The sequence below is a fragment of the Chamaea fasciata genome, unplaced genomic scaffold (assembly GCF_029207755.1).
Source record: "Chamaea fasciata isolate MVZ Bird 193981 ecotype frontalis unplaced genomic scaffold, bChaFas1.0.hap1 SCAF_1, whole genome shotgun sequence".
Taxonomy (NCBI): domain Eukaryota; kingdom Metazoa; phylum Chordata; class Aves; order Passeriformes; family Sylviidae; genus Chamaea; species Chamaea fasciata.
The window spans coordinates 42,423,584-42,438,473 of NW_027094086.1; the positions used below are offsets into that span (position 1 = coordinate 42,423,584).

At 36.8% G+C, this 14,890-nt stretch overlaps 1 protein-coding gene across 2 annotated transcripts in view; it reads left to right on the forward strand.

Annotated features, from left to right (window-relative positions):
* PRKDC (protein kinase, DNA-activated, catalytic subunit) overlaps window positions 1-14,890 on the forward strand; it is an 82,284-nt gene that overhangs the window by 26,551 nt on the left and 40,843 nt on the right. For both annotated transcript variants that reach the window (XM_066181630.1, XM_066181639.1), the window contains exons 30-46: window positions 250-383; window positions 884-1,138; window positions 2,173-2,399; window positions 3,083-3,291; window positions 3,411-3,543; window positions 4,593-4,733; window positions 4,885-5,088; window positions 6,498-6,683; window positions 7,623-7,727; window positions 8,695-8,862; window positions 9,153-9,280; window positions 10,293-10,500; window positions 11,520-11,698; window positions 12,755-12,923; window positions 13,433-13,498; window positions 13,938-14,010; window positions 14,234-14,382. In XM_066181630.1, coding sequence (XP_066037727.1) covers window positions 250-383; window positions 884-1,138; window positions 2,173-2,399; window positions 3,083-3,291; window positions 3,411-3,543; window positions 4,593-4,733; window positions 4,885-5,088; window positions 6,498-6,683; window positions 7,623-7,727; window positions 8,695-8,862; window positions 9,153-9,280; window positions 10,293-10,500; window positions 11,520-11,698; window positions 12,755-12,923; window positions 13,433-13,498; window positions 13,938-14,010; window positions 14,234-14,382 — 2,734 coding nt within the window. The remainder of the gene's footprint in view (window positions 1-249; window positions 384-883; window positions 1,139-2,172; window positions 2,400-3,082; window positions 3,292-3,410; window positions 3,544-4,592; window positions 4,734-4,884; window positions 5,089-6,497; window positions 6,684-7,622; window positions 7,728-8,694; window positions 8,863-9,152; window positions 9,281-10,292; window positions 10,501-11,519; window positions 11,699-12,754; window positions 12,924-13,432; window positions 13,499-13,937; window positions 14,011-14,233; window positions 14,383-14,890) is intronic.

The following is a 14,890-nucleotide window of genomic DNA, read 5'->3' on the forward strand; positions in this document are numbered from 1 at the left end:
TGCTTCTGCATTTAAAATTGTTTTCCACAAGGACTATGCTTTGGGGATCCCAAGTAGAGTGAGGAGTAGGGAAAGCAGTGAAGAACTAAAGAAGGGAAGAACTCTTTCTTGTAGTGCAGATGGGTTGTAGTTAGATAGATAAAAGAGTTTCATAGTGCTCATGAAACATTTTGATTTTTTCAACTGAAAGGCTATTGCTTCTTGGTAGATGTCAAGGGGACTGTTAATCCGTAATATTTTTTTGTGCAGGGGATTCCCAGCTACTAAATCTGTGTGTCTTCAGGACATTGTCATGTGGCTCTTAGTGCAGTGTGGACGACCTCAGACAGAGTGCCGGCACAAGGCCATGGAACTCTTCTATGAATTTGTTCCTTTATTACCAGGTATTTTAAGTCACAGTGCACTATTATCTTTGCTTTCTATATTCTGTGCATGCTTTCCCTCTGTGTTTTCTATGCAAGGTAGTAATTACAAGTAATTATCTGTTCACTCAGCATTGTTAAATAGAAACTGAGTTGTTGCTTATGTTGCAAATTGGGTACTGTCAGAATCTCAGGATTTGAGGGATGTTTTTGGGCATAGAAGAGGCTTTTTTTGCAGACTTACTTCCAGCCCCAAAACTGCTGTTGTGTATCCAGCTAAAAAAAGCAAAATTTGTTGGTGGGGATCTGTGAATGTCTTAAAAATTGGCCTCTTCCTTATGGAAGGAGGAGAAATGTGGGAATTTTGGGAATGTGACCAAAGCTAAACCAGAACCAACACCTTCTTTGCTAGAAGACGCAGTTTAAATCATGAAGTTGTTAGTTCGTTTGCCTCTAGTTCCTTGCTAGTTTGGGATGTGTTTTTCCTAGAAAATTTATATTTCTGTTTCTATTTCTGTCAGGAAACAAGTCTCCATCTTCTTGGTTGGCTGATACTGTAAAAGACAGAGGTGTTTCTTTCCTCATTAACATATTTGAAGGAGGTGGCACCAATGCCAAAAGTCCATCTGGGATCCTTTCCCAGCCAACTCTCCGTGGCATGCAGGAACCCTTCAGTTTACAGGCTGTCATGCAGTGGATGGACATGTTCTTAGCAGCACTGGATTGCTACAATACATTCTTTGAGCTGCAGATGATCAAACCTTATGAAGTACTGGGTGAGTGATTAACTGTTGCATTAGGTTCATTCGTGTGTGTTACACAAAGCCCACCCACGATGAGCTCTTAAGTTGGAATTTAATGTAGAATAGATGGTTTTACAAAGTCTCCCAAAGTTTTCCAGTGAAAGTTGTAATGAGATGGGGGTTTTTTAATAAACTACTGTTTATCTTAAAATGTTTCATTTTAGCCCTAGAAATACATCATTGCATTTCTGAGTCATCTACTTGCCAGCAACTTCTTTTACTCTATCTCAGCTTCAAAAATTATTCTGTACAGCCCATTTCCCACAGCACAGAAAAGCAATAGATTTTTTTCATATTTTTCTTGAAATCCTTCTAAAGCTTTTACCTTCTCTTTATTAGTATCTGGAGAAAGCTATCAGAAAACAATGAAAGAAGGCATCTTTTCACTTCAAGACTCATACATATTAGCTTTCTTCCGTTCCTAATGCATCAACTGCATCAGGTCCAAAAGCTGTGTTTGAATTTTGGTCAGGTAAAATAATAACACCTTGTGTAGCCACTGGGTCTTCCACAAGGATTTTCTTTCAATTATTCTTGCAAGCCTAAACAAAATGTTTTTGTTCAGCAATAGTGTAGTTTCACAGTCTTGTACAAGTTTCAGGTGGTCTGTCTGTCAGTGTTGCACCTTTCTTGATTTAAAACAATACTGGAAGATCATTGTTGGATGCAGCTAGCATAGGGCTGAGACATTCAAAACTAGGGATTTACAATTTTTATGCATTTTATTACATAAGCCTAAATCATCATCATTATTAATAAGTGCTTTTAGTGGTCAGTTTCTGGAGTGATCACAAAGTACAACCCTGTCCTGCTATTCTGTTGCCCAGAATGGTAATATTTAGAGTAATAATATTTAGAACTGGCATAGAGCTTTCAGAAAACATTGGTGTGAGATGTGCTTCTTTCTGTTTGTCATATCAGTTTGACTGTTTTCTTCCAAGCACGAAACAACATATTTTTTAATTGAGAGCTGCTGTATCATTTCAACTCTGTGAAATTCTTTCTAGGTGTAAATAAAAGTTCCTTGTTCTTGGAAGCTGTGCAGTTCTTCCTTGACACTATTGCTTCGCATGATATCCATGCAGCAGAGCAGTGCTTTGATTGCAGTTCAAAAGGCAGCATGTTCAGCCCTCAGGAAAGGGACATGTACAACTACCACAAGTGTACCATTATAGTCCGGATCATGGAGTTTGTCACCATCATCCTGGAAATGTGCCAGCAGGATTTCTGGAAGGTAGGCTCTGAAACCTGTAGTGGATAAAAGATACAAATTTTATATGTAGTTAAATATGTGTGTTCTGCATATGAAGTACTTGCAGTGAATATTTCCTGTATTATTCCTGATGGCATTAAATGTGTGGTGGTGGTGACTGCTTAAAAGGCAGAAAGAATTGACACAATGTACCTTTCTTGAATTCAGTATAGATATTCAGGTTTCTCTATTTGCCTTTTTCTATTTGTCTCTCTATTGGTCTCTCCATTTGATGCAATATAAGCCATACTTAACTATATAAAGTACAATTCTTATGAGTCTCTTAGGAAATTTACACTGCCAGGTTCAGTTCTGAGGCTGTGGTTGTCTCATCAGCAAATCTCTGATAGTGTGTACAGAGATGTACATCAGGATTTACAGGTGTATAGTCAAGACTGAAACAGGCCTATGCGCTTTAAAAGATGTAACTTGCAGTTTGCTGGGATAGCATGTATCCTAAGTCTATGTTTATAGATATCTAATTTCTGTGCATTAGCATAAATGATTGAAAGTCAGACATTTCAATAGAGAAAAATCAACAAATATAGTTACCGTTTCATGTTTGGTTTCATCTGAGATAGGATTAGTTGTAAGTTATGAAGAATTAAATAGAGAAATCTGAATGAATTTTTCAAGTTTTTATGGTTTTTTTTTTTTCTTTCTAGCTGCTTGAGAAGGAGCTGCTAAATGCAAGCTTTATAGAGCTTGTGGTGATGACAGTGTGTGATCCATCCCATGTAGGCTTTAACACAGCTGATGTGCAAGTCATGAAAAACCTCCCAGATATCTCAGTAAGACTCATGAAAGCTCTGATGAAATCTCCCTATCAGGAATCTTTGAAACTGTGCATAAAAAAAAGAATCACACTGCAGAGGTAAGTAGGTTTCTGGGAAGCGTGAGTCCAGAACAAACCCTCACCATGAGAAATGGAGAGTATATAATGTTGTCTATGGATGCACTAATGTAACATTATTGCTTCTGTTTCTTCTCTAGCCTTGAGGACCTTTGTTCTGTTGATCTGTTTAATTCAGAAGCACGTTTGGATCAAGTTAGGTATAGTGCTGTCTTTTCTGCCTGCAAGCAGCTCCAGAAATCTGGCCTGCTTCATTCTGTTCTTCCTGGTCAGGTAATTGTTAATACAGAAAATAATAGTGAACATTTGTACATTGTAAAGAGCTTTTCCTGTGTAAAACAACAGATAAAAACAGAGAACGGATCAGATGAAGTTGTTTAAAATGAGATCAACAGTGAAGAGCTAGTGTTGAATGGGATCAAAAATAAATGTTTTATGGTTATTCTACAAATCTGAGTAGCACAATACTGAGGCTTGAACAACCTTTATAATTATGTTAGTCTTTCTCTGGTTGGCTCCAGACACTGGCAATCAGAATGTAGATTCTCTCACTTCCTTTAAGTGACCTTCGCAAGACTGAAAACTCAAAAAAAATTATGATTAACTATCCTATAAAGGAGACATTTTTAAACAACTTTTACACAGAGACCATTCAAAGTGATGAGGGAATTTAGAAAAGGAATATTTCCTGGCTGATCAGAAGTAATATAGTGGGTCTGAGTTGCAGGTGAACAGGACAGAGACCTCTGAAGTGTGAGGATGTAGACTATATTACTCAAATTCCTTCCACGAAGTTTCTGATTGTAGTAAACCTCTACTTTGGGCAATTGAAGGAACAGGTTATGCAAGAGCCACAAAGACTGAATTTGTGAATAAGGCTGTAACAAGGCTGAGCAAAGCTAACAAGTAACAAAATATTTAATTTCTGTGTGCTATCCATTCTATATATCAATAAAATCTAGACCTGTGGCTGCAGTATATTGATAATCAAGGAGCTGCATGGTTTACCTTTTGTGTCCCACCCATCTTGACTTAGCTGTTCATTTTACTTCTGTAGTCAAGTAAACTTGAAAAGGTGGAGGAGGATCAGAATATTTGGAACGTTTTCAAGTTACTTTTAGTTTGTTCTGAACTTTGTACACAATAGGGTTGTCTTAGTTAAAATCTCATCCCTGAGTTAGAAAGGTGTCTTGTCATGGTATATTTGCATTGCTTTATAAAGAAATTATCTGGAGTTCAAGTGTTTTAATTAACTATACAGGTGGATTGGATTGAATTTTTTCACATTTTATTGATTGTCACTTCTTTGTTGGTTTCCATAGGCAGTTGGCTCCAAGCTTCTTTCAGTTGTTTATAAAGGCATTGCACCTGGGGGTGAAAGGATTTCTCTTCCATCCTTAGACATCAGCAGTAAGCGATTAGCTGATAGTCTTCTGCAGCTGGCCTTTGCTATGGATGAGCAGGTAGGATGTTCTTATCCAGTTACAATCCTTAAAATAAACAAAAGGAAAAGGTCTGGGAGCTTGAAAAAGAAATCATGTGCTTTTATAAGAAATTTCTAAGTGAAATGTGATGTCCTTGAAATAACTCTTGTCTCTGCACCTTGGTTTTCAGTGTGAGGAGCTAGTAAGTCTGCTGTTGAACACAGTAGTGTTATCTGTGCCACTATCAGGAGCATCCCAGAACCACCTGATGAATTTCTCCCATGGACAGTATTTCTACAGCCTGTTCTCAGAAACCATCAATCAACAGCTACTGAAAAACCTGGATGTGATCACAGTCCGTCTTATGGAATCATCTGTCAGCAACCCTCAAATGGTATTGCACTTACTCTTTAAAAGGACAAAGTCAAAAGGGAATATTAGAAGTAACAATTTTATTATTGGTTTTAGAGATGGAGTATATAGTAGGGTAAAAAGTGCTTTGGGCTGAATTTCAGACAGCAGTGCATTGAGAGGTTTTGGGTTGAGTTTTGGGGTTTTACTTGTCTTGAACTACTGGTGCTACCATCATGTTCTCTGGCAACCTGACATTACTCTGTGATCTGAGATCAAACTGATTGGAAAGTGCTTACCTATTACCTATCCTGAAATCTATGGATTTCAGGATGTCTTTGCATAGTACTTCAGATCAAAAATGTCCTTTCAAAGGAGGGACCCATTAACTGTGCTTTTCTTTTCATTGCAGAATGGTCCCAGAGCATGTGACTTGGATTTGTTTTAGATAAAACTAAAGTGAAAAACAAACTCCAATTACTAATGGGCATTTAGTCCACAGGACTAGGGTAGAGCTAGATCAGAATATTAAAAAGAGAGACATACACACACAACCCTTCTGAGTTCAAATGAATACAGGATGCTTTGTCTTGTACTCAGTCTCAGCACTGCTTGTTTGGCTCAACAGACTTCTTCCTGTTTGTCTACAACACTTAAAGAACTCAGTGCCATGAAGGAAACTTAGAACTGAGAAGTCTTCCTTCAGTCCTTCTGGCAAACAGAGGGGTCAAAAAGATCAAAAGTCTGCTTTTCCTTTTGATTAAAAAGATGCTCAGCAAAGTAGAATCATCCTTTAAAAATAATTGTCTCTTTTATAATCCAGAATGTTATGTTTAGACGTGCTGCATCCAAGTAGTAGTTTAAAAGACTTGCAGCATCATTTGTGGTGATACCAAAAATAGTTTAATTAAGACTGTAGAGGAATGTGTATGTTTTAATAGGCTGTTTCTGGTGATGATCATCTAGTGTTTCCTGTGCTGAGCATGCCGCAATACATTAATTCTTTTAAGTGTATCTGACAGATGACAGTCACTATTTTCTTTTGAAGAAAAGAGATTTCAGCATACTTAGTTCATACCTGCTATGCAAGGGTTATTTCTCTTTTCAAAATGGATGTGAATAACTTAGCATGTGTGCTATTTTTCAACTTCACACTAACTAAAATTATCAAGTGTTGATGTCTATTCTGGATTATCATTTATTTCTCCATATATACACGAAAGGCATTGGAAGTAAGTGCTGCATTGTACCCTGAAACAGGAGTAAATTGGAGAGATATCTTTTTTTTTGAGAAGGGCTTGTTTTTAATTTCCTGCAGAGACCTTTCTTCTGCATCCCTCTGAGATTTAAATCTAGCATTGTTTTGTGTTTATGGCTGCCCATACCACTAAAGTGATCCTATCGTCCTTTTCTTCGGGGTGCATGATTCTAACCTGTTGCTCTTCCTTGCAGGTTGGGAGCATTTTGAATGGCATGTTAGATCAGAGCTTTAGGGACCGCGCTGTGCGCAAGCAGCAAGGGGCAAAGCTGGTGACAGCTGTACTGAGGAACTGGGAGAAACTGGAGGGCTGGTGGGCCAAAGGTTCATCTGCTGAGAGCAAAATGGCAGTCTTGACCCTGCTGGCAAAGATTCTGCAGGTAGGTACTGCTTTACAAAATTCAGGTAACCTTTCTAGTTCTGTAGGGAACTACATTGTGTTTTCAAGAAATGCTGTTCAAGTCAAATGTTTTATATTGGGGGGGAAAAAACGGAAAAAGTTGGACAATGTTAGAATCTGGGTGTTCTTATTAGCAAAGTACAAAAAAATTTGCGGCAGGTGGAAGTTACTACATATTGCTCTTCTTCCCCCCTACCCACCCCCCCTTTTTTTTTAAATTGTTCTCATGTTTTAGCTGCCTGTTTTCCTTTTGGAGAACTGATACAAGTACAGAGAGTGAACTCTGAGTAGCCTCTGGTAACATTCTTTGTCATGTTGGCATCCAGAAAGTCACAGTGGAGGAGTTCTACCCATATTAACAAACTGCAGAATTATCTTTACTTTAAACACTTAATTTCTGTGGCATTGAGATTTTGGTCTGGTGGGGTTTTTTTCTCTATTTTGAAAACATCATTATGTACTTATCGTTTTGGAATTTTTGTAGGAACTTGTAAAAAGTATTTGTACACAAATTATTCAATGATCAACTGTTGAGCATAATTTTTATTCTTTATAATTAATTATTTTAAACGTGAATTGTTTTAAAGGTATGTATTAGGGCACAGAATGTGGACTGTATTGCTGTATTAGCTGGCACTGAAATGACCAGTAGGAAATTTGGCTTTCTGAAGGCGATGAATATTTTTTTGAATTGAAAAATACCCAACATTATGATTTTGTTTCTACTGTGTAGGAGCTTTTATAGTTCTTCTTTTAAAACCAGAATTACTCTGTGTGTGTTTTCTGTTGATTCAGTATACTTTTCAAATAAATAATTCTGTAGCTCAAGGGATTTTCATTATTCTTTAATACAAATCTCTTTAACTAGTTAAAAAAAATCAAACTAATTTTTTTTTTTTAATTTCTTCTGTCTTTCCAGATAGACTCTTCAGTTTCTTTCAATACCAATCATGAAGCATTTACAGCTGTTTTTAATACCTATACCAGTCTACTTACTGATCAGAATTTAGGCTTAAATCTTAAGGTAAATTCCTTGCTTCAACAGCTTTCCCACCCTCCCCAGATAGGAATGTTAGTTGTTCGTGGAATTTTCTGTTATTTGGCTTAATATCATGGACTTCTGGGTTTTTATTCTTCTGTTCAACATCCTAAAACTTGTAAATCATCCTTTTTGTTCTTCAGACAGAAGGCACTATCACTGCCATGCTTTGGTTTAAGGTGCTCTTTTTTTTTTTCCCTTGCTCAGAAGAAAGGAATGTAATTATTAAGAAAAAAAAATTACCATCAGTTGCAAGTTGTCTTGAACTCCCAAGTGTTCAATTGAGAAATGACAGCTAATCAGGCTTTTAACAAGGAGTGACATTTCCTAGAGGTCCAATTGTGAACATTTGTCATGATTTTAACATCCACGTCTGCAAGAGTACTAATGGAGTAGTTGCTATATGCAGCTTGATCAGGAGAGGGAGATAAAGTGCTGCAGACTGAAAATGAGAGTTATAAAAAACACTGGTTGGACTAGAATAATGAAAAAAATTTGTACTTAGGAAAGTTTTGTGTAGTTGGTTCTCAGTCAGCCTGCCTTTAATTAGGCAGGGTTTTGTATTTTCCTATGTGTTCAAAATAAAGTTTGCCATTTTGCTTTAGCTATGAGGTGATCCTTTAAATCAGTTACTTGTGTGAGAATGAGTGCTTGCTTAAAAGACCAGTGAGATATTATTCATAGCCTTGTCAGCCATGAGATATTAATTAGCTTTAACTGTCGCTCAGCAGTGACATGAGGGTTAAAAGCTGTTTTCTGATACAGCAGCTGGAAAGAAGAGCAGCTGCGTAACATATTTTTATTAGTACACTGAGCCATTGAATCAGTAAGAACAGCCACTGCTGCTGTTTTGTGGTCCTATTCAGCTGGCTTCATAGTTAGGGAATAACTTATTTTTTTTAGTGTGAAACTGTATCTTTTTTATGTTTGTTTTGGTTTTTTTCTTCTTCAGGGCCAAGCAGTGGTAATTCTCCCGTTCTTCACTAATTTGACGGGAGAAAAGCTTAATGACCTTAAGAATGCTCTGGATGAATTTGTAGCTTTCAATTTTCCCATGAGGTCTGATGAGTTTCCCAAAGGAACCTTGAGGCACAATAACTATGTAGACTGCACTAAGAAGGTCAGTATTTTTAACGAATACATAATTACAAGCCAAAGTGAACTGTGTCTGGTTACAGCGTTTCACAGGATCTGGAATTAAAGAGAGAGATTCTTCATTCACATGAGGAGATCAGCTTTCACGTTTCTGGGTTATGTCTTTATCCAGAAATTGTATCTACAAAAGCACATTAAATAAGCACACACTTCTGTGCATCTGCTTCTGAAGAGTATTAAAAAGTAATTACATCATTAGATTGAAGTGATTTGCTCCAGTGTGGCTTTTCATGTTACGTGTTCCTTCTTCTTCAGTTTTTAGATGCATTAGAATTGTCTCAGAGTCCGATGTTGTTGCAACTGATGACAGAAATCCTCTGTAGGGACCACAAACATTTCATGGAGGACTTATTTCAAGCCAGCTTCAAAAGAATTTCCAGAAGGTGAGTTTAGTCCACTGGATTTTATTCTTATTCTCAATGAATTTTTGCTGAAGCAAATATGCTTGTTGCATTTTATTGTCCTTGTAACAGTGATGATTTACACTATAAAGTTTTATGTAATAGTTTTAATTCGGATTTTGTTTGTCTTTAGATTTTCAAAGTATTTCCAAAGTGTGAACAAGTGACATCTGTTTCCAGATTACACTTCCAGTGCCTGTGCAAATTTGAAAAGTCCTCTGTAAATAAGCCTGTTCTGGGAGAATCCAATTGACAGTAGTACTTGTTTATTATATATTTGCTACCCCTGTGTAACCAAATGATCATTTAAGTTAATAGTACTTAAATTGACAGTGAATTAATTAGTTCAGCCCCTTTGAAAATACAACAATGCCCTTATGTAATTGAATAATCCGGGGTGGTAAATTGTAGACTCAAAACATGCTCTGTCTGCTAGAGAGGTATTCAGTATCTCTTCCAAAACCAGCATTCCAGGTTTTGATGGGCTGTTGGGTAGTGACTCTTGTGCACCCTGTAATTTCCTGGACAAAGCCATTTACCTCATGACCATATGCCATTTTTGAAATTTTATCTTTAATAAAATTATTCAGAATAGCAGATCATCTAGTAGTGGAACGCTTGGTAGGCACAGCTCTTTTTTTCCTTTGGTTTGCTTACATCTCTCACATATACTGGATAATTTCTTTTTTTTTTTTTTTTTTTTTTTGTCGTTCAGTAAAAAGGAACTGAGAAAGTTAAAGTTTGATTTAGTATTAAGTTATTAAAAATACACAAACAATTTTGCCATCTCTTGCAGACTAAGAAGCTGAGGTGGGCTTTTTTGAGAGCTGCATAATACTTTCAACCAGGTTTGACCAAGATCTTGCCTGTCTTGTAGGGTAACCCAAGAGGGCATGAATGCAGTCAATAAAAAAAAATGAAATGTCCTAAGAATGTGAGACTTAAGTGAGATCTGGTAAAAGAGTTTTCATCCTGAGATTTCCATCTTGTTTAGGAGCAACACTGACAAACAAGTGATACTGTTGGACACTGTTCACAAAATGTTCCGAAGTGAAGAACTTCTTTCAAATACTGCTCGCCAAGCATTTGTGGATCGGTCCCTCCTCACTCTCTTGTGGCACTGCAGCTTGGATGCACTGAGAGTATTCTTTGCCAAGATTATAGTAGAGGCTATGGATGCACTTAATTCCAGATTTACAAAGGTATTAATTACCTCTTTTTTTTTTCTTTTTTTTTTTAATTTAGGGTTAGGGATGGTCTAAGAAAATGTTGATGTTGGTATGTACATTTTCCTTAACTTTGAATAAAACCAGTTTGATTTCTAGTTTTGTGTATCCTGGAACAGAAGTGTGTGCCAGTTATATAATGTGATTATTACTGACAAGCTTTTCTTTATTCCCCAACACGCTGTTCCTTTGGAGTTAATGTGTGTTTGCATATCTACTGTGTATTAAAATTGAAGTTGGAATGGAAGCTCTGAAATTAGATACATTATTTCTAGAGAAGGAAATACACTTGTAATCACTTCAAAGGTTCTTTAGCAAGGGATTAGGAGCACAGATCTTCCTTTCTCTGTTTACAGCCTGTCTTCCAATTCAAGAGTATAGTTGCACGCAATGATCTTATTGCCAGTGGAGGTCTCTGCTCTTGCTGTAGTTCTTCAGTCCCATGGTTTTGCTGGTGCAGGCAGCACAGGCAGCTGCACAGGTTTTGCTGTTCACAGGCAGCAGAACAAGCAAGAAGCTGAAATCATCGAAGTTTAGTAATAGTTATTGAAACAAAATGCTAAAACTACGATCTATGTAGAGTCACCCACACCATGTTTCTGTTGCTGTAAATGTTGGCACCAAAATGAGGTGCATAAAGAAACTCATGAATGACACCAAGGATGATGACAGGTGTGTGTTTTGCTTACATGTGTCATGAGGCTGAGCTGTCACTTGGTACTCTGCCTATTTTTCTCCAGTATCCTTGTAATAATTTAGGCCAATTGTAGTTAAGAGAGCTCACCAGACAAGCATGGGTCGACACAGTTTTAATAACTGCACTACACAGGAACTCAGAATCTGTCAGTCTTCTATTATCATCAGCTCTTTTCTCTGTTTTGGAAGGTAGAAATAAGCTGAAAGCTGTCTAAGAAGTTTTAAGTAACTGTGGAACTGTTTAGAAAGGACAAGAGTCAGGAATTTTTCTTTCTGAGTTTCTGCTTATTTGTTTCTAGTCCCATGAATATACTTTTGATACACAAGTCACCAAGAAAATGGGGTATTACAAGCTGCTAGAGGTGATGTATGTGCGTCTTTCAAAAGAGGAAGTTTACTCCAAGGACTCTAAAATTAACCAAGCTTACCGTGGTTCCATGAGTGTAGAAGGAAATGAACTTACCAAGACACTAGTAAAGTAAGACCATTGTTTATTTTATTTACTTTATATTTCTGATTAGGTTTTGACCAGATATGCTTTTTTAAGTAGGCCATATGAAGCAAAAGATGGATTTGAGGGTAGATACAATCTCTTCCATAGCTTTTGATTTTAAATGAAATACACAACATTGAGTTTGCATTGATAGAATTATCTGTAGTGTAAACTACAATCCTGTGTTAGGATAACCTTTGCCTCTGCTTTTGTACTTTTTTTAAAAAATTGTTAAACTTGTACATTTATTTTACCTTTTCAGTATGATTCTTGGCCTTAATTTTGTGTTTTCACAACTTCATTTTCAGTATACTCACACTTCTATGTGAAGTGTGGCTCTGTATTGCAAAATTGGTGTTTATATGATTGATGAGAAGATGGGATGGATTTTCATTTACATTTCATCATACAGCAGCACACCCAGTAGGAGTAATTGGCTTGGTCATCACTGCAAAGGGGGACGAAAGAGAAATACGGAAATATATGTTAATTAGTATTGTTCAGTTTGTTTAATATTCAGAGAAAAAAATAAGATGCCTGAACTGCTGTTTGTTTTGGTTTGGTTTTTGTTGTACAATACTATGTCCTATGAGGACTTCAAAGAATTTCCTGGCTATGATTTGCAGATCTATAATTGGCTTTGTGCCAAAGACCTTTAAAAATCACATCTAAACTATTTTCTTCAGCTAATCCATAAGATACCTTAGCATGCATGTCCATTCATAATTTTTTGGCAAAGGACCATGAGAGAAATTTATGTATGCATCAAAACAAATATTTGTCTTATCTGAATATTACCTGTCATCACACTTCTGACATTAAGGACTCCTGTGTAAATATTTAGGGAAGTTTTCTTTGTCATTGCTGGATGGTTCCATTTTGGTTCCGTTTACCTGCAGGACACTTGAACAAGTCTGAGGTGGTTTAATCAGGTACTGCTTCCTTGAAATTCTGTTGATTCACTGGTCTCTGACTGGAACCCTTCTTGTACTGCTTAATACAAGACTTCTGATGGTGTTTTCTTGCCTGTTTGAATTTAAGGTCGTGCTATGATGCATTTACAGAAAACATGGCAGGAGAGACTCAGCTGCTGGAGAAGAGGAGACAGTATCACTGTGCAGCATATAACTGTGCTATTGCTGTCATCAGTTGTGTCTTCACTGAAAGTAAATTTTATCAAGGCTTTCTTTTTTCAGAAAAATCAGAGAAGGTGAGAAGCTTTTGTTGCTGTTAGAAGGCTTTCAGAGCATGAAACACAAAGTGATTTTACCTGATAGCAATAAATCAAAGAATGAAACCTGAATGACATGCAATTATACTAGCAAACTACCCAGTGAGGCAATAGGAGTGGTAGCTGATGAAAGTTTTACTAACTGCTTGGGAATGGGTGAAGTAGTGATACTGTTATCCTTCCACTCCCAATCAATGTTCTAAAACTGGAGGAAATAGCCTCTATTGTTTAACTTCTCAAGTGCTTGGAATATACTTGAATAAGAGAGTCCTTTTTACAGAGCACATTCTGTGCTGTGAATTCTTGAGTAGTTAAGTAGCAAAATTATTTTCAGAGTACTGATGTGGAAGAGAAAACATGGCCACACTTTCTGTGTTGTACATTGATCTGTTGAGTTTTTTAAAAGGAGAAGTAAAATACATTCAAAGCAGTTGTTACTTTACATAGCATTATAATTTTGCTATTTCCAAACATGGTTTGGTTTGCAGAACTTGCTGATTTTTGAAAATTTGATAGACCTGAAACGTCAGTATGCATTTCCTGTTGAAGTTGAGGTGAGTGAAATTTCTGGCCTTTTGTGTTTCTCTGTTAAAAAAGGGTGTGACTTTAACAGTGTGGTTACTGAAGACCAGGTCAATCTCCACGTATGGAGAAAGAGGATACAAAACTGGAGTATTCTTCGAATGATTTAAAATACTTATTTCTGAGAGAAATCCAGATCTGCAATTTAGAACAGACCTGTAATGCACATAACTTTTAACATACCTTTTAGTGTACTTACTTTGATAGTGAACAGCTGTAGGAATAAAAAATTCAGTTGTTTTTCTGTAGCATTAATAATAATCATTTACAACATGAGATTTCCATTCGTGTCAAATGATTTTAATAATTTTTGGTACTTCTGTAAATAAATAAATGTGAATAATCTGTTAAAAAGTTCATTAACTATTTTTTAAAAATTAAGTAATTAGAACTGTATTTCTTGCTGTTTAGGTGCCTCTGGAAAGGAAGAAGCGGTACATTGCTATTAGGAAGGAGGCCAGGGATGCAGGGAATAGCAGCCAGGGTATGAAAGTCATTTATGGTGATGAAAAAAATGCTTTCTTACCTGTCATGCTGTGTTTCTTGATATGTTGTTCACTGGCTTCTACAGTAGCAGGAACAAATAAAAGCCTTAAATGTATTTAATCTAACAATCGATTCCCACCTACCCTCAAGTTTTAGTGGGCAGTAAAGGCTTGTTTCTTGCCATTGCCTTGATTAATGGACTGTTCTTCTTTCCTGTCTAGATGAACCCAAGTATTTAGCTTCTTCATCATACATGATGGATAGCAGTTTGAGTGAGGAAATGAGTCAGTTTGATTTTTCTACTGGAGTCCAAGGTTTTTCTTATAGCTCCCAAGATGTTACAGCTAGCGGCACTCGTTTCAGGAGAAAGGTAATTTAGTGACTTACATGCTGTGAGAGAGAAGGTTTATGCTTTTGAGGAAATCCATACATTTATTGGGGTTGAGAAATTTCTAGTCTTCTATATTTGTTTTACCTGACTGAGAATGGGTTCCTCCAAAAGATGAGGGGGGTGGGACTTGAGCTGTTTTCTGTCACTTTCTTTTTTCCTCTCTCCACAGTCTACACTTGAAGAACAATAATGCCCTGTTAGGTTTCTAAAGCTGAGTAGTGTGAGTGAAGTCCAGCCTGAGTTGTGAAAAGATGTCTTGTGACTGCACTCAGGCATGTCCTCTAATGGTTATGTTTTATTGTTAGGCATCTGGTTTCCTCATTTCCCTCTTCTTTTGGTCTGTGAAAGAACAGCCTGTATCAATTGGATAGAATAAATAATCAAACAATTATTTTTGTTTTTCTGTTTTGGCACCTTGTATTTAACTGTTGCTCTTGGGAGATATTAAATCCTGTTCTTTCAGCAAAGACTTGAAGTTGTGTTCCTT